The 18,309-nt window shown below is 38.7% G+C and overlaps 1 protein-coding gene across 2 annotated transcripts in view; it reads left to right on the forward strand.

Annotated features, from left to right (window-relative positions):
* The window catches only part of SI (sucrase-isomaltase), a 53,211-nt gene that overhangs the window by 16,159 nt on the left and 18,743 nt on the right, over positions 1–18,309 (forward strand). For both annotated transcript variants that reach the window (XM_055817583.1, XM_055817581.1), the window contains 15 exons: positions 357–470; positions 2,938–3,022; positions 3,601–3,718; positions 4,128–4,299; positions 4,975–5,091; positions 5,646–5,800; positions 6,463–6,547; positions 7,844–7,900; positions 8,338–8,462; positions 8,855–8,943; positions 11,679–11,728; positions 13,109–13,279; positions 14,202–14,351; positions 15,933–16,142; positions 16,970–17,124. In XM_055817583.1, the coding sequence (XP_055673558.1) occupies positions 357–470; positions 2,938–3,022; positions 3,601–3,718; positions 4,128–4,299; positions 4,975–5,091; positions 5,646–5,800; positions 6,463–6,547; positions 7,844–7,900; positions 8,338–8,462; positions 8,855–8,943; positions 11,679–11,728; positions 13,109–13,279; positions 14,202–14,351; positions 15,933–16,142; positions 16,970–17,124 (1,853 nt within the window). The remainder of the gene's footprint in view (positions 1–356; positions 471–2,937; positions 3,023–3,600; positions 3,719–4,127; positions 4,300–4,974; positions 5,092–5,645; positions 5,801–6,462; positions 6,548–7,843; positions 7,901–8,337; positions 8,463–8,854; positions 8,944–11,678; positions 11,729–13,108; positions 13,280–14,201; positions 14,352–15,932; positions 16,143–16,969; positions 17,125–18,309) is intronic.

Genomic DNA, 18,309 nt, shown 5'->3' on the forward strand with positions numbered 1-18,309 from the left:
ACAGTGTTCCAGTCCTTGAAAATCAGCTACAGAGAGAGCAAAGGCTGTCTCTTCACAAGGAGCCCCATGGGGAATAGGAGGGATAACGGGTGCAAGTTGCACCAGAAATTTTTCACACTGAGAACAACTGATCACTGGAACAACCTCCCCAGGGACATGGTAGAGTCCCCATTACTGGAGGTTTTCAACTTGCAATTGGACAGGATACTAATGATCTCATCCCAGTCCCTTTGCCAAGAAAGGTGGGACCAGATGATCTGTCAATGTCCCTTCCAACCTGGTCGGTTCTATGATTCTATAAACTCTTATAAATATCATTAAAAGTTAAATTAATTATTTCCCTTTTCATATTTCAGGTGTGGCCAGGGGAAACTGTGTTCCCAGACTTCACCAACCCAGACTGCACTAGCTGGTGGGTGGAAGAATGCAAACTGTTTTATAGCATAGTGCCATACGATGGGATCTGGATTGTAAGTAATTCAGAACTTTCATTTTTATTTTTATTTTTAAAAATAGACAAGCATTGATGTTTATCAAATTCAATTTGCATTGAATTTGAAAGGGATGTTTACTATTATGAACCTGAAATCAGTGCAGTATGTGTATGTCTTCTGGTGTTGAATTTGCAATTCAAATTTTAATTTTAAATTTTAATTTGAATCATTAATCATGGCATTTAAATGATCAGTGTACTGTTTTTTGAATCTTCAGTGACACTTTAAAATGCTTCAATTGATGAACCATTGCTAACGGCAAATGCTAGCACACTCCTGTACTCAGAATGGTAATATTTGCAGACCTGCATACCTGCTCAGTGAATGTGTGCTAAACAGGCTCTGAATATAGTGTAAAATATATATTTATGAGCTCCAAGTAGCTCATGGATTTTCTGGTTAGTGAATCTCCAGTTGCTGTTCCAGATAAGGATTTGGAAAAACCAGGCTCTCTAGACAGGTTCTCCCACAAAAGGGCTAAAATACAGTCTTGCAAAGCAGATTTCACATACAATTCATGGGAATCAGATGAAATTAAGAACCATTTTGGCTGACCAGATTAGTTTTTTTAAGGAGTATACTGTAATGAAGCTTCTTAAAGAAGGTGTCTGAAGGAAATCTGTACTTAAACTTCTCAATCCCTGTCTCAGTGCCTTCTTCCCTTTATTCTTTTTGTCATTTTCCTACTTCCTTTTATTTAAAAATAAATAAATATTTTGAAAGAAGACAAGAATCTACTGAATATTTTGCCAAGCATTTTAAAAAGCTGTAACCATTTTAAATTAATCTTTGTGGCAAAATACAGCCCTTCAGCTGCTGTGTGTGTGGTGGGTTGACCCTGGCTGGACACGTGTGCCCACCAGAGCTGCTCTGTCAGTCCCCTCCTCAGCTGGGCAGGGCAGAGGAAATATAACGAAGGGCTCATGGGCTGGGATGAGGACAGGGAGCTCTCTCAGCAGTTACCATCACAGGCAAAATGGACTTGATTTGGGGAAAAAAAAATATTTCATTTATTACCAATTGAATCAGAGTAGGGCAGTAAGAAATAAAGCAATTCGCAAAAAACCTTCCCCCCACCCCTCCCTTCTTCCGAGGCTCAACCTCACTCCTGATTTCCCTCCCTGCTCCCTGCCAGCAGTACCAGGGATGGGGAATGGCGGTTATGGTCAGTCCATCACATACTGCCTCTGCTGCTCCTTTCTGCTCCCACTCTGCCCTGCCCTGGCATGGGCTCCCCCCATGGGGGCACCCCTCGGGCACAGCCCGCCGCGAGGGGTCCCTTTGGGGTCCCCAGCCTGCCTCCAGTCCTGCCCCAGCAGGCACCCCCTGCCCCAGCTTGGGCCTTTCCCTGGGCTGTGGGGGGGGGATCTGCTCCCCTATGGGCTCCATGGGCTGGGGGCACAGCCTGCCCAGCCAGAGGCTTCGCCACAGGCTGGGGGGGCATCTCTGCTCTATGCCTGGAGCCTCCCCGCCTCCTCCTGCGCTGCCCCGGTGCCCGCAGGGCTGCTGCTGTCACGTACCCTCACTCCTCTCCCCCGCTGCAGTTGTACTTCAGAAGGGAGAAAACCCCCGCACATTACCCCCATTGTGGCTGGGCTGGGCCATGGGCAGTGCTGGGCCCGGTGGCACTGGCTGGCACGGGCTCCACCAGGCACGGGGACAGCTTTACAGGCACCTTCACACCCGGCACCAAACACTGGCCGTGCAAACCCAATACAATTTGATAAAATGAATTTTTCTCACTTATTTTTGCTGATTCTGTGTTCCATCAAGTCAAGCTATGAAGTGTTAAGACTGCACAGCGCTCTTTACGGAGAGCAAGTACTTTGAGTGAAGCAAATTGGTCACTAGACTGTGGTGCCTCCATGATGAATTTGCTCTCTTCTTCCATACATGCTTTTCCTGTAGCATATTCAGGGATGCACGTAGAAATACACTGACAGAATTGCCAAATAAAATATTCATGGAAGGAGGCAGCAAAGTTTGAAAGTATAATGGCTTGGAAAGTATTATAAAAGAGATGTTTAAGAATATCTAGGTATCTTGTGTATTTTGAGAGGAAGCATCAATGTACATTTACTGGTTCAGCATTTCTCTCTAAACAAGCACTCCATACCAAAGATATTGCCTTGAGAGATGTGTGGAATAGGTCATAGGCAGGGACAACGTATACATAAGCATCTCTTGCAGTTTCTTTCGGTGGAGGGATAAGATGTAGCTCTTGCGACATAATGTTCGCCTGCATATAGAAGTCTGTCCAACAGAGAGCTATGTTAATACAGGAATGAACCAGGTCACTATCTGAGTTATATTATTCTTGCCTAGTTGTATGGTACTAGTTCTAAGTAATTATTCATTAAAGGCTAAAAGAATAGAATGTAAGACTTTGTTAAGAAAATGTACTTGAGGAAAAAATTTTACATTCTGTGTCTTACCTTTTCAGGATATGAATGAAGTAGCCAACTTTGTTAAAGGCTCAAAAAATGGTTGTGCGCAGAATGACTTAAACTATCCTCCTTTCACTCCCCGTAAGTCCATTTACTTTAATTAGAAAGCAAAATATCAAAAAATGTATGAATTACTGTGCAATTGGCTACAAGGATGTAAAGTGATTTTAGTTTCATTCTTACGGGTGAGGTTTGAACATTACTATTGATAGAAAACACCAATATACTGAAGCTGTAGTTCATATAACTGGCTTTGTTCCATTTTCAAAGTATTACTTAATATTGTCCTTGCCTTAATTATGTCGGATAATATAATGATCTTCTTTCACTATCAGTACTTTTTGAGATGTAGGCAGAGCTAAAATGGAACTCACAGTTTGTATTAAATAGTAGGTTTATGTAACCATTGCCAACATGTTCTCAGATGATGATTCACAATTGTAGAATGTAGGTCTCAGTTGTTCTTTGTATGGGTGGAAAAGGTCACAGACAAATCAAACCAGCAGCCAAGAATAACATTTTGTTTTTACAGTAGTAATACTGGCCTTAGTGCAAACAGAAAAGGGCTTGAATGTCATGAATGTGCATTAAAGAAAAGATTGGAAATATTCATACTGAAAATGTACCTTAAAAATTATATTTGTCTTCCTTTATTGAAGGTATTCTTGATAATCTCATGTTTTCTAAGACACTTTGTATGGATGCAGTACAGAAGTGGGGGAAACATTATGATGTCCACAATCTTTATGGATATTCCATGGCCATATCAACACAGAAGTAAGGAATGTATCCTAAAATCTTTACAAAAAGGTTTCAGAACAGTGCATGGCCTGCGTTTTGAAAAACAGCAAGAGACTTCACTTCTAAAGGGAACCAGTTCCTAGAAAACACTGTATTATATTTAAGACAATGCAGCTAAGGCAAAATCTACTAACTAAAGCTGATAGTAAAAGCCACATGTTGCTTTTAAAAGCTACATATTGCTTGTAAAATCTGTATGGAAGGATTATTTAACATTAATGTATTGAACTTCGCTAAAATACACCTGCTTAACTGTAAAGGAGTTCACATATCTGGTACGAGTAATTATTGTAAATCAGTCAGTGTAAATCTGCCGTATAAAAAAACATTGATGTCCAAATTGTCTTTTTCAGTTTACATAATTCCAGTCTTATTTCCTTTCAAGAGTCATCAATACACTGTTTCCTGGAAAACGAAGCTTCCTTATTTCACGGTCTACTTTTGCTGGATCAGGAAAGCACACAGGACACTGGCTGGGAGATAATGCAGCAACATGGGATCACATAAAGTGGGCGATACCTGGAATGCTGGACTTCAACCTCTTTGGAATTCCCTATGTATCACATTACTTTGTGACATCCTTTCAAAATATATGGATGAACAGTATCTCCATCTCTGTGATAACAAATTATCTAATCAAATGCTATCTAGATAACCATCTTATATTTTCAACTCCAGATTAATCCCCTTTAGGAATTTGATTTAGACTTTTTTTCCCTAATCATTGATTTTGAGTTTAGGCCACTTATTTTGATTGCTGTGTCTGTATGGTGAGATAAATATGGGTAACATATTATCTTATATATCCCAAATTACCTGTTACTTCTAGTAATTTTTAAACACTAGTGATAGATAAGAAACACTTGCTGTTTTTCTTACCTTTTCTGATTAAATAGAGGCATCTGTTTATAAGGGAAATAGCCAATCTCCTTTCCATGATTTAAATTTGTATGACTCTGGAGCTTTTTTCCTAATGTAGGCATATTGGCATCAAACAGGAAGGTAAAGGTTTGGAATAATAGAACAATGAGCAGTGTTAGTTACTACTCAGTATAATTTTTTGTACAACATAGCTAAATTTGAAAGAAAAGAGGTACAAATATGTTGAATGGCTCAGTCACTCTGGCTAGCAATTAAGTTTGAATTAATGTATATCTGAAAATGAGAAGTTTTATGTACAGATTAGAGGTGCAGCATACTGTACATCCAACACATTCTGTTTTTATTTAAAGGTTGGAGCAGATATTTGTGGTTTCTTTGACCACACCACAGAAGAACTTTGTAGAAGATGGATGCAAGTAGGAGCATTTTACCCATTCTCCAGGAATCACAACTCTAAAGATCTCATAGTAAGTTGTGCTTTCTCTTACCACATGTTTTGTTACACTACCATATTGCCTTTACTAGTATCACTAATAGTCATTACTGTCACTGACAGTTATACAGTTGACCAGTTTGAAAACAGCAGAACTTTAAGCTCTCTTTATGAAATCTTAGATCTGAGAGGTTAGGCTCCATAAGGGTTAATTCAGACTACACATTTTTGCCAACAGTTTCATCACCATTGGTTGTGCATACCACTAAGGGCAAATACTAACTGTTATGTGACCCACCAGACTGACTCCTGGCAGCCCTTTAACATGCACCTGACTGCATGCCAGGATGAAACCCAGGCTGACCCTGATGCACTCTCCTTGAAGATGGGCAAGGAGGAATGTGGAGTGCAACATATGGTGAGCCTGGAGGAGCAGGACCTCAGGTCACACCTCTGAAAGGCCAACACCACACAGATGTCCACCACTGAATTTCAGCCTCTCTGAAAATGCAGCCAGTTTTCCCATGTTTGGCAGAGCGGTTTCTGCATGGTGAAAATATATTATTATTATCTGATATTTCTTTTCAGCCTCAGGATCCAGCTGTGTTTGGACCTGATTCCATCTTGGTGAAAAGCTCCAAGCATTACTTGAACATTCGCTACACTTTGCTGCCCTACCTGTATACACTCTTCTATAAAGCTCATACTCAAGGAGATACAGTTGTGCGGCCGGTTTTGCATGAGTAAGTTTAGTCATTGCCTTTGGTGAGTTTTATGAGGAACAAAAAAATCAGGCACTTGAATGTTGTTAGGGGCTTTCTAAACACTGATGTAGTCTGTGGAAATGTACGTTGGAATATATATAGACAACTTCTCAATTCATGAAATACCATTTTGGAGCAATCAGAAGAGCAATCAGAAACCATCTGTAATTTCTGCATGTACGCATATATTATTGTCAGTCACTCTTAAGAGTTGCTATGAGATGTTATTGTCAGCTAATCAAATTATTCTCCACCATCATCATATATATGTGTGTGTGTGTGTAAGAATCATCCTGTGTGTGTGTGTATATATATATATATATATTTATGTAAGAATATATGCTTCCTTGCCTGGAAACTCTTGAATAAGCTGTGTTAAGAGCACATGCACACCTACACTTTCAGACACATGTAGAGAACGCTACCTAAACTAGTAAGACCTTACCTTCTTCAGGTTGCCTCACATTTAACAAAAAAAAACAACATAGGAGAGAAAAAAAAAAAAAGGGACTTTTGAGATGAGAGATGACACTCTTCAATCGTGTTTCTAGAGAACCCGTACCCTGAAATATTGGGATTGCTGGTGATGGTGTAGTTCCTAAACTAACCAGTTTACTGCTATATCCTTCACACTTGCTCAGGTTCTACTCCGATGAAGTGACGTGGAGTGTTGACAGGCAGTTCCTGTGGGGTCCTGGGCTGCTTATTTCCCCTGTACTTGACCCGGTAGGTTTGGCTGGTTGAGTACCTATCTCATAACCCTTGGGGGGGGTGCTGGGACACGCTGAGACACCATTTCCAGCTCTTTTCTCTGGCAGGGAAGTGCAGCCTGAAATGCCCAGGTGACACCATTCCTGTCACTCCTTTATTGCTCTGATTAGACACCACCTTCCACTTCTGAGGCTTTGCTGTTCAGCCTTGTGACAATTCTATTATTCCGGCTGGAGGTTATAGCTCCTCTCCTATGCATGTGTTTCCTGCTGAAATCACACACACACCCCCCGACCCACTGCTGCTTTTTTATGCTGAATGTGCTGAGGTGCAGAAGCAGGCTCTGCCGTTTCCCTGCGGCTCCCAGGAAATCTGCTCTGGCCCCGTTCTTGTCAGGATGTTTCTGTCTTGACCAGACCTGTCAGCTCTATTGGCAAAGCAATTGCAGAGGGCCTTGTTAATTAGCATCAACACAGATCTATCTCCAGTGCAAATATCTTTTGTTGATGATGTTGTTGTTAGATCCTTAGATCATATTTATTTTTGCGTGGGTTCCCCACACTACTGGCTTGTGGCTGAAGGTGGATTTCTAAGAAGCCTAGGGTTTGATTGGGTTTTCCCCCCTCCTTTCCTTGATTGCTTCCAGTGGGAGAGCCCACAGAATATTTTTATCAGGGTTGAAATGGAAAATCTTGCCCTTTGTGCTATTAAATCCCACTGGTATTTTCCAGTCCCCTTGGGAGTCAGGGTCATGTAGTCCGATATTGTGATTCACTTCACCTGTGTACCATCTCTGGATTTTCTTCAGAATTGGCTTCTCTTGCTGCGTTTCAGCTTGTCTGTGGTGCAACAAGAAAGCAGGTAGATCATGGCTTATTCTGTGGCAGAATCATGTAAATAATAGTTCATGCCAGCAACACATGCCATGGAGAAACACAAAACACTTGTTAAATACATCAAAAGAAAGTAAGAATCTGAAAGATGCCAGCCAGGAAAAATTTGAAAATCAAGAAGATACTTGAGGCCACGATCTGAGCCAGTGGATTTGAAGCACTGCCTTCTGACTCTTGGCTGCGTACAACGAGCTGCCACATTGTGGAGTGGGGATTCAGTTGTCTCCCAGTAGCTTTGCAGGAATTGTGTTTGGGTTGTTCTCTTCCTTTCTGTCAGCATCCTCATGAAAACCATGAAAGAAAGCAGCAAAGAGGGGGAGTATCAATTATCTTTAAAGTGTGAATTTTACTGGAAAATTCAGTTTCTTGGAACAGATTGTCTTCAAATATGGACATTGTTTCTTTGTTCACCTTTCAGGGTGTGGACAGAATTCAAGCATATATTCCTGATGCTGTGTGGTATGAGTATGATAAGGTATGTAAATGCATAGGATACTTTGGGGGGATTTTCTAAATGGCTCTGTGATGAACTTTCCAGCTTGCTCTGGTGACAGAGACCTAAAGTAAAGCCCACAGGAAGGAAACAGCGAGGCCAGGGGTGAAGGGTGGTGGGGTAAGTGCCTGAAGCAAGAGCGGACACAGCTATGGAATAAAGCACAGGAGATGGGAAGACAGATTGAGTGGAAACTTTAACAAAGACCATATTTGAAATCAAATGAAATAGAATAATTGCAATTACGCTACACAAAAGTGGTAAATTATAATTCTAGTAATTAATAATAAAAGTATAAGTTACAAATCTCTTTTCCACAAATAAGTTTCCCGCTACTGTGGTAATAAGTTTGATTGGTGAAAAAGGACAAAAGTGAGTAATGCAACATGCCCGTTCCCTTTTACATCCCTGTCAATAAGGGGGCAAAAATCCCAATGAGAAAACAATGGACCAGTATGTTCCTGCCAGCCGACAAACTGGGACTCCACCTGAGAGGTGGCTATATTTACCCTACTCAACAACCAGCTAACACAACAGTTGCAAGGTAAGCTTCAAAAGGGGATGCTTTTATGGTGGCTTTTTTTCAAGACCGGGCTGAGGACTTTCAGGTTCCAAATCAGTAGCAGCCCCTTGTATTTAACATTTTCACCTTGAAGAAGTCTGGGAATAACTGTGAGCCACACCTCACTTCCCCAACTGCTTACATTACAGGTTCAGTGATTAATCACAGGTTTATTTGCATAGCGTGTTGTAAATTTGCCATGTATTTTCCTCTGTTTGCATGAAAATGAAAGGCAACCAAGGGCACATCTAAGGCAATTCTCAGAGTATTGCAACCCTGTTGAGTGTCACGTTCTTACCATGAAGAGGAAGGCTTTAGTGGGCCTGCTTCGGTAGTTGTTATACGTGTCAGACGGAAAGTCTCTCTTTCCACAGCCGCAAGAATCCCATGGGACTGATAATTGCCCTGGATGACAACAGTGCAGCTTCTGGGGACTTGTTCTGGGATGACGGAGAATCTACAGGTGCGCAGTTACCAGTACTGAAATAAGCAGGGTTAGCAAAGCATCAATACGTACAAGTGTTGCTCTTCCTGCCGCTCTCACGGAGCAAGAAGGCGGCATTGTTGTAATGTGATACTAATACTTGCTTGTATGTCAGTTGGTTTTCATCGCTTTTAGGTGGAAATCTGTAGCGATTTTAACTTAGAGGTTTTTCTTGATCAGGTTTCACTATAGCCTTAAAGCTGCAAAGGTTTGGTATGTTAGTGCGCTGACTGTCAACCATGCTGTCAAGACTGATATATATTCTGTTACACATACCCAAATTGGTTGCCTTGGGTGCAAGAATGCACATGGTTGGTGATTGATACTAAGAATTGGTAGAAGAGGAATAACTAGCCCTGTTATTAACTCTCTGGGTTTATCGAAATTGCTCGTGAAAACAGTAGGAATGTTGTTAAGTCAAACATATGATATTGGAGCCAACATTTTTTATGCCATGTGGGTTTCCACAGCATTCTGGTGCACGAGCACGTGAGTAAGCGCGTATGGGATACATTTGTCACATTGCCAACCTCGCTGTTAGCAAAGCTTCTGGAGAACTTGTTTCCCCTGGGACAGTCCCTATGATTATGCCCAGGCCTGTCAACCTCATCTCTTGCAACAAACTGGCATCGATACTACTTACCTCACCAGTTTTTTCTGTCAAACAATTTATATCACCACGTACCTCTTTTGCTTAGGGTAAGATTAAAGGCACTGTTCAACTGAAGTTAAAATTAAAAAAAAACCAAAACCAAAACCAAACCAAACCAAAAACCCAAAGCTAACAATAACAACAAAACAACCACAACACAAACCTTAATATAAGGTTAAGGTTGTTCAGGCATTCTGTAAAGTTAATCATTTTGGAATACATGTATGACTAAGGAAAGCAGAGTTTGTTCTAGAGCAATGGAAAGAACCTTTCCATTATATATCCATAGATACTTTGTCTATTTTAATCTTGAGATGAAGGAAGTTTTGAAAGATGAAGTATCTTGAACTGTGGGATTTTCTGTGAGGTTTCTGAAGCTTTAGTTAGGCACCCTGTTTCCATTAAACTAAAAGTATTTGGGGAACTTTAAATCCTTTAGGCTGCTTTACTAGCCTTTGTCCTCCTTACGTGTGTTTCTGAAAGTCAGCAAGCCGTTCAAAGGGTTATTCTGAAATGATTTTTGGAAGAACTTCTACCAAATACTCAAGCTTGCATTAAAATGATTTAAGGGCTTGTATTTTGCAGATGTTATTGTTTTATTTGCAGTGAGCCATAACGTTCAGAGCTAAGGACTTTGGTTTATGGCGTATGCCAGCTTCTATCGTTACATTTCAAATAGACCTGATCTCTGATTCATGTCCTACTGTATCTGTAGACTGCTGTCAGTGGCAAAAGCGTCAGAGCTTTCTTTAGCTACACTGGAATAGAATGTAGGTTAGAAAACAGGAAAAACTGCAACCTTAAGAATGGACAGATGAGAATGAAGTCAGAGTGGTATTACGATTGAGGTAAAAATAAATAATGCTACCATATTTTGCACAAGATTAATATATGATCTTGACAGTTAGGTCCAAATCCTTCAGGCAGTTGTTTATGGACATATTTTGTCTAGCCATGCAGGTCCACAGACCGGTATCTGAATTACTGCGTTCTTACCTCTGTCTTCTAATACAGCTAATCACCTCTTCTAGATACCAAAGTGTCCAGTTTCTCTGGCTTATCCTCCAGTTCCTAAAAGCTGCCTTTATCCTTGGTCACAATCTATTTGTTTCACTTGGGCAGGGGCCAGGTCTCTGCCACAACTTCCACAAAAGCAAACAACTTTTGGTGTTCAAAATTGCCTCCGCCTTTCCTAATTGCATAGCTACCTTGTCCTCCACACCATGCATCCAACTGTCGAACTCTCTTCTGGTCTTTGAATTACACCAAACATATCTTCCAGAAAAACTTTCAAGCCTTTACTTTTTCTAAATTTTATGGATGTTAGGGATGCTTTTAAGAAACAGAGCTGTGATTCAGCTGATTATTGCTGCCATAAATTTTGAAGGCCTTGGGTGGTTGCAATACGTATGGGTGACAGCTATATGCACTCCTTTGTCAAGGCCTAAAATAATGAAGCTATATCATTGTACTCACTTCTGTTAAGAAACAAAACAATAAAACATCTTGTGATTTTATTTCCTGCCCAAAACGTATAGGTTGCAGTCTTTTCAGGGAAACTTTACAATTTGCTTGCAATGACAGTATTTTTCTTTTTGTACATGGGAAAAAATGTTAGATTGACTCAACTTTTGTATTTCTTCTCCCCAGATGCATGTTATTTCCTCTCTTATGGTTCTGTAGCAAAGATTATTAATATTGTTGTCATTTTTGCATGAAAAGTGCTTATTTAGGGTATTTTAAAGGATTAACTTTAAGCCATACATCCATATGTAAGAGAAGATAAGAAAGAATAACAGTAAAAATTTGCACATTTTAGAAGAGCTGATTTAAAAAAAAATTTGAAAAAGTTGGAGAAATAGGTCTCCTGGGAGACTGGGCTATGGAAAAAACAGAAATTTCAGTTCCTCAAAGAAACATTAGTAAAAATTTGAGATGTTCCGTGAAGTCTCTGAATGCATTAATGATAATAATTAACAATTTATTGGTGCCCAGCAGTGGCACATCCTGTTTTTAATGCTGCTTCTGCACTGCAAGTGTAACTTCTTTCTTTACCTTTTAGGTACAGTTGAGAGTAAAGCCTACATTTACTACAAGTTTACAGTTTCCAATGTAAGTTTTTTATTTCTAACAATCATATTTTGATTTATTATTTTTATCAATCATATCTTCAAAAGAACATTCTTTTGTCCCTCCTTATTCTCCTAAAAGATTTGCTACGAAGCAATATATTTGACTGCAAAGTCAAAGCGGAGTCATGTTCAAATTACAGTAATTTAACAGGAGTGAAAATCTGGTATTTGTCTTTTCTTCTCCTAGTTAATATAAGTGTCTGAAGAACACCTGTTCTTAACCTCCTAGTTAATATAAGTGTCCTGTTGTCCTGTTTTCTTTCACATAACAAACTCAGGAGCAATGTTTATTGAGCAAGACAGCTATAAAACATCAGTGGCAGTTAAAACCGAGTCAGAGAGGAGGTGAATGTAATGTTTGTGATACTCAAAATACTGGGAATTTGAAAAAGTCTTTGTATGCTACAAAAATATAGCTAAATGCTTCCAAAGAGTGACGAAAATCTATGCCTAGTCTGAACCCAACAAATCTACTTCATGACTGTTTACTTTTTAATTTTTTTTTAAAGTGCTTTGGCAAAGTGAATTTATGTCAAGCTGGAGTCCAGATAGCATTCCTGTTCAATATTAACCAGAGCTATCCTATGACAAGGTTTCCAAGAAAAATGATATCATATTTTTAGTACAACAATAATAATGTCTGCTAATTTCCTTTGCCATGGTGAAACAGCAGGGCAGGAACTGAGAGAGAATGTGTAGGAACGTGGGAGTGAAAGCAAAGGAATAAAAATCGGAAGCACACACATTAGGTTTTGTGGGGTTTTTTGTAATCATATGTAATCATATATTCATATACAGATAAGAAACCTCAGTTACTGTTGGAGTTTGGAACCCTTGTAGCCAAATCGTCAGCTGACTGTAATGATGTTGAATTAAAAATTAATAAGGAAGAAATTTAAGAAGTATAAGGAAATATAATAAGAGTAATAAGGAAGTTATACACTGGCATATGTGACAGCCATGGTACACTTCCACTGTTTGAACTCTTAATGTAAGTAATGTGATTGAACTAGAACTGGCATTTTTATATCAGGAAAAGTGAATATGAACCGTCACTTCTTAGCACCTGGCAAGATCCCAGTCAAGTAGAGGTTATCTGCCTTGTTGCAGACATGTGTCAGACTTTTGCTATTTCTAAAACAAGCAAAAAAAAAAAAAAAATGGAGATGAAACACAACTAGGAAGCATATTACATACATGGTGGAGAAGTATTATTGTAATAACAAACAATAATTAATATTATGAACAAGGTATTGGCTTACCTTATGCTACAGTAAGAAGTTCTAAGTAGAAAAAGTTAAATCAGGAGGATTTTAGGTAGATTTTTTAATAAGAATGTGATCAATGCCTTATTTTTCAGAATGTTCTACAAATGGATGCTATAAACAGCAATTATACTGATCCAAACAACCTGAAATTTGAAGAAATCAAGATACTGGGAGCGCTCCAGGAAATAACAGCAGTTACTGTATCTCAGAAAAGTGTTGTGGAAAGTTCTCTGCTTAATATCACCTATTATCCTTTAGAAAAGGTAAACATTAAAAGGAAACATCTTTCTTTGGGAGATAAACATCTTTGAAATTGCATCACCTTTATTTTATATGTTGCAAAGGACAGTATTCAGTAATAATGTTGTTTCAACAAAACGCATTGTGTATTTTATTACAGAAAAAAGTACAATTGCATTAATCTCAACTGCATAGAAAGTTCATCTAAGTTTTGCTCTCAGACCCTCAGTGCAACAGAAAATATAGTTAAGCAGTTATTTATGTTGCAACATGTAATTTTTAAGAGGAGGACTAGCTTTGTGATTTTGTTTGATATTAGAGGAAGGAAACAAATACTTATGTTTTAGATGTTTCTTTTTGCACTAATCTGTAAAACAAAACCAAGCACAATGTTTAAACCTCCTTTATCACTTATACAGAGTTTTTCACAGGATGAATACAGGAAAGCAGCAACACAGTGCATTTATGTGCAAGGCAAGCAAACGTGCTGCTGCTAGTGGGAAGCTTTCATACAAGTAGTTTCCAACACTAACGATAGTGCTGACATTGCTTTGAACTTGCATTGTACACCCTCTTTTATTATTACAAGCAGCTGAGTTACCTGTTATTTCAGTTACTGAAACAAAATATTTTAATTTTTTCTTACCTCTTGCATTCATATTTCAAAACACAAAGGAACTGTACCCTTATCTTTATTTCTGTTTGCTTCCAAGGAAGCTATGGGATGAAGTAAAACTTTTTTAGATTTTTCAGATTTTTATCTGCAAGAATATCAGTTGTGTGTGTTTGTAAAAGTGACACTGTATGAAAACCTACGGGACAGGGGTTTCTTTGAGTTGTCATGTAGCAAAATGTATTACACCTGAGGACTCTCATCTCTGCTGACTGAAGGAAAGATGGATGTGATGTGAGATTTAATAACTGCTGATTTCTTAATATTTATAGGTTGCTCATATAACAGGACTTCAGCTTGAACTGGGAAAATCTTACACAATAACATGGACTCAACAACTGAGTGTCAATGAAAGGTTTAATTGTTACCCCAGTCCTGACCCAACACAAGAAAAATGTGAACAACTTGGCTGTGCTTGGGAAGTAAGCAAAAATAATTTCCCTAAACTAATGAGACAGAAACATTTCCAGAATCACAGCTTGCTCTTTATAGCTGTTATAGTGTAAAAAGTAGTCTGGCAGATTTGTCAGACTTGGAGAAAATGGGGCACAGACATCAGCTGGCCAGTGCTAGCAGGTTTTATTTACCTGACCAATACATGGTAGTTGGCAACTGTGTAAGCTCTTCCAAAGTATGCCAGAAATCAAGGAAAAATGTGGTCTTTTTGAAAGATGGAAAGAAATAATGTTAGTTATGAAAATATAGAGTAGGCTAGATATCTGCATCTTCAGCTCCCTCTTCTGCTTCACTGGCGCCGTGGGCCTGAAGGGCTTAACCCCTTTGTTTTGCCCTCGTGGTCATAGAAGCATCAGATTCCTCTGGACCTCAGTTTGGGAGGAAATCCTTGAAGCCCCCAGAAGTTTTGGTTCGTATGTGAACTCAATTGTTTATACCTATATTGAGGAGGTATTTCCAAATCATAGTCTCCAACATGCAGTTCTTTACCACCTGGATTCATTCATGACTCTCCCGTGGCCGTAACCAAATGGGAGCAGCATGCTTTGGCAAGGTTGAACTGATAGAGGCTCTCTCCAGCTGAAAAGACTCCACGCTCCTCTAAGTCTAAAATTTGCGACTTAGACATATCTCTTAGGCATGAAGACCCAAATTCTCTGCTAGCTTCTCTTGAGCCAGCTACAGCTAAGGTGGTGTTAGGAATATTTTCTGTACTTTTGGACATTTGGAAATGACTTTTCATGTGCAATTGAACTCTGGTCCTGTTCTGGACTTGCGTGTGTTTTGAACACTTACTCAAGTGAAAAGGCGCTTTGATTTTGGTGACGACAGTTGAATGAATATTCATGAGCAATTAAGATGTGCAGAGCAGGCCTGGTTTCATCTGAACAGCTAGGCAGGATTGATGGTAAGTATCCAGAGGTGGGAGGCTAATGCATTAACCTACATCAGCTCATCTAACCTCAGGGCACCTAGTCCGAGTGTTTCTGCTGCACTGTAGCAGGGAACTGAAAGTAATTTTGTTGTCAAGAGATCTTCGATAAATAGGATGTAATTCTCAGTGGATATTTTAAAGGTAATACATGTGAATAAAACCAATGGAAAGGTCTCATCTGATGTTACCTGAATATCTAATGGTTTTGGACACATCCCCTTGAAGGCAGCCAGAGACCAGAGAGTAATAAGATTTAAAGGGGGGAAGCTTTAGGAATTTCAACAGGCCAAGACGAAGCTATGTTGTGGGGTTGAGGTGAATATCACAGATATAGGGAAACTAAATCCACCTTCACTGTGCAAGGATTCAGTTTCCTGACTGAACTATTTGTACAGCCTTCACTGGATTGTTTGAGTATGTCTGATTTAGTGTAGAGATCAATGGGTTCTGTGTTACTTCTTTATTGTTCACTAGTTGCATTAAGTTTTCCCCCAAATTATACATTTGACAGATATCTGATAAAAATGGGAGCTTTGGATTCTGTGCTAATAACCAACACAAAATACAGCAGGGCAGTGTAGCTCACTAACCTGTAACGTATTTCTGTTTGCAGCAAGTAACATCAGGCTTGGATATTCCACCCTGCTATTACAACTCCAGCAATGCTTACTCTGTAGACAAAATAGAATACACCTCGTCAGGTTTGGCAGCCAGCCTCACCTTAAACAGTGCCAGGACCAGGGCCAATGACAATTTCACTACACCGATTAGTACACTACGCTTGGAGGTGAAATATCATCTCAACCACATGCTGCAATTTAAGGTAATGCCATTCCAGAATCTATAAGTATACGTAATGTCCCATTGTTAAAAATAGTCTTATTCATGGAAATTACATGGGCTTTTTATAGTCAATTCTATATGACAGACAGTAGCACCCTTGCCTAAACATGTTTCTCCTTCTAACCAAGCAGTTTATCTTGCATCTTTTTTTGTCCTAGAATTTTGTGCTTGGTTTTACAATGCAATTATATGAATCAAAGATATAATGTCATTGTATATGTGTAATGTCAACTACAAACTGGAACTGAAGACATGTTATTAACATACAAGTTAATTTATCTAATTATAGAATTTATAGATAAACTTTATGATGAAGGTACAGCTTATGTTTACGTTAATTATTCTACTTCTAAAATTGTTTAGATTATAATTTATTACTGTGCATCTAATAATAGTGATATAAATGTGATGCTTTAAAATTTTCAGGCATCAAGAACTAACTTCTGTCAGCTTTCAGAACATGGAAAGCTTAAAAAAGAATCCCTCAAAGCTTGCTAAAACATGAATCAGAAGGATATTTGCCATACACATACATATACGCCTATATTTTAAATATAAGTATATACTTTAAATTCATATAAATACTTAGACAATCCATTCCTGATCCAAAATAAATCCTTAAGGTTTGGGATTTTTTTCCCTCAAACCAAAAATTGTGAAAGAATTTGTTGAATAATATATATTGAAAGAAAATATTCATCTCAGCAAATGTTTTCAACAATTTTTCTATCAGTTTCAGTTTTCTATCACTATAGATAAGAATACAAACAACTCATTCATTGAAATTAATTGATTATTACTTCACAGATTTATGATTATCAAAACACACGATATGAGGTTCCGGTACCACTAAATCTCCCGAGCTCCCCAACAAGCACTGATACGGAACGACTCTATGAAGTATCAGTTCAGAAAAAACCATTTGGTATACAAGTTTGGCGCAAAAGCACAGGAACAGTCATGTAAGCCATAGCCACTTTGTTTTATTTCACTTGGCTTTGTTAGCTCTTTTCAAGTAAAACCTTGTGTGCTATGTACTTTCTTGTGAACTATGTTGTAAATACCTTAAGACTGGCTTTTGCATCCTTCCCATGAAATGACTGGTGCTGCTTCAGTGGAGGTGGCTTCACCACTGCACTGTATGCAAGCACTGATCATGGGGAGGGTGGAGAAGCTGACATGAACAACGTCCGAATTTTTCTCATAATTATCTAAGGTTTCTCCGCTGTCACTTCATAGTCTGACACTTGCAAAAAGTCTTCTGCAACATTTGAAGTGTTGAACACAGAAAGCTCCAAAGGCAGTGTTTTGTGTAGTTTCCAAGTCTTTGAGAGATACAATGATTTTCTACACTTCCTAAAATTTTCCTTAGGTGTGACCACAGCACTGATCATTAAGGATCGATCATTTGGTTCAATTTAGGAAAAAAAAAAAGTAGACGAAAATAGTGTCACAACTAACTTCCAGATAGGTTTTGGTAATATCACAGCTAATAAGTATGACAGGAGCTTCCGCATTTCTTTCCTTGATTTAGCCTAAGTCAGAGCTAGAAAACAGAGAACAACAATGCTAGCAGTCTCTGTGTTACATTTGTTATTCAAAACACATTCTTAGGTCATTATTTTAAGTACTTAAAATTTAATTGCAAGCTGAAGTCCTTTTTGCCAAGCAGAGTAATAATTCAAACTGCAATTCAGCCTCCTGGAATGAGGTAATTCTTTGGCAGAGCACCATCATGTTGTAGTTTGTTTTCCAACTGTAAAGATGGTGATTTAAAATAAATGAGACCTATGAATATACTTTCAATGTAATCTGCACAAAAAGTCCAGAAAATTGTAACAAGCAACTTATTTTCTGTATTTCATGTGGCATCAAGGATCAGTCTGTGACAAAAATCCAAGCATACTCTCCTGAAATACATTTTCTCGCTAAATTGCCGAAATATGATGCAACTTGCGGGGCATGATGCCTGTGTCTTTGAGACATATGGAGGACTTTATGTCTCTAAATCATGTATCAAATTCTTAGACATTCCCATTTCATATGCTCTAAGTTTTCTCAATAACCATAACAGTTTTATTGCACCTTTACTCAAGAGTGAGATTTTCAGAGAGAGTAGCCTAAAAAAAATGTCTGCCGGCTAAACA

This window comes from Falco peregrinus, chromosome 12 (genome assembly GCF_023634155.1).
Source record: "Falco peregrinus isolate bFalPer1 chromosome 12, bFalPer1.pri, whole genome shotgun sequence".
Taxonomy (NCBI): Eukaryota; Metazoa; Chordata; class Aves; order Falconiformes; family Falconidae; genus Falco; species Falco peregrinus.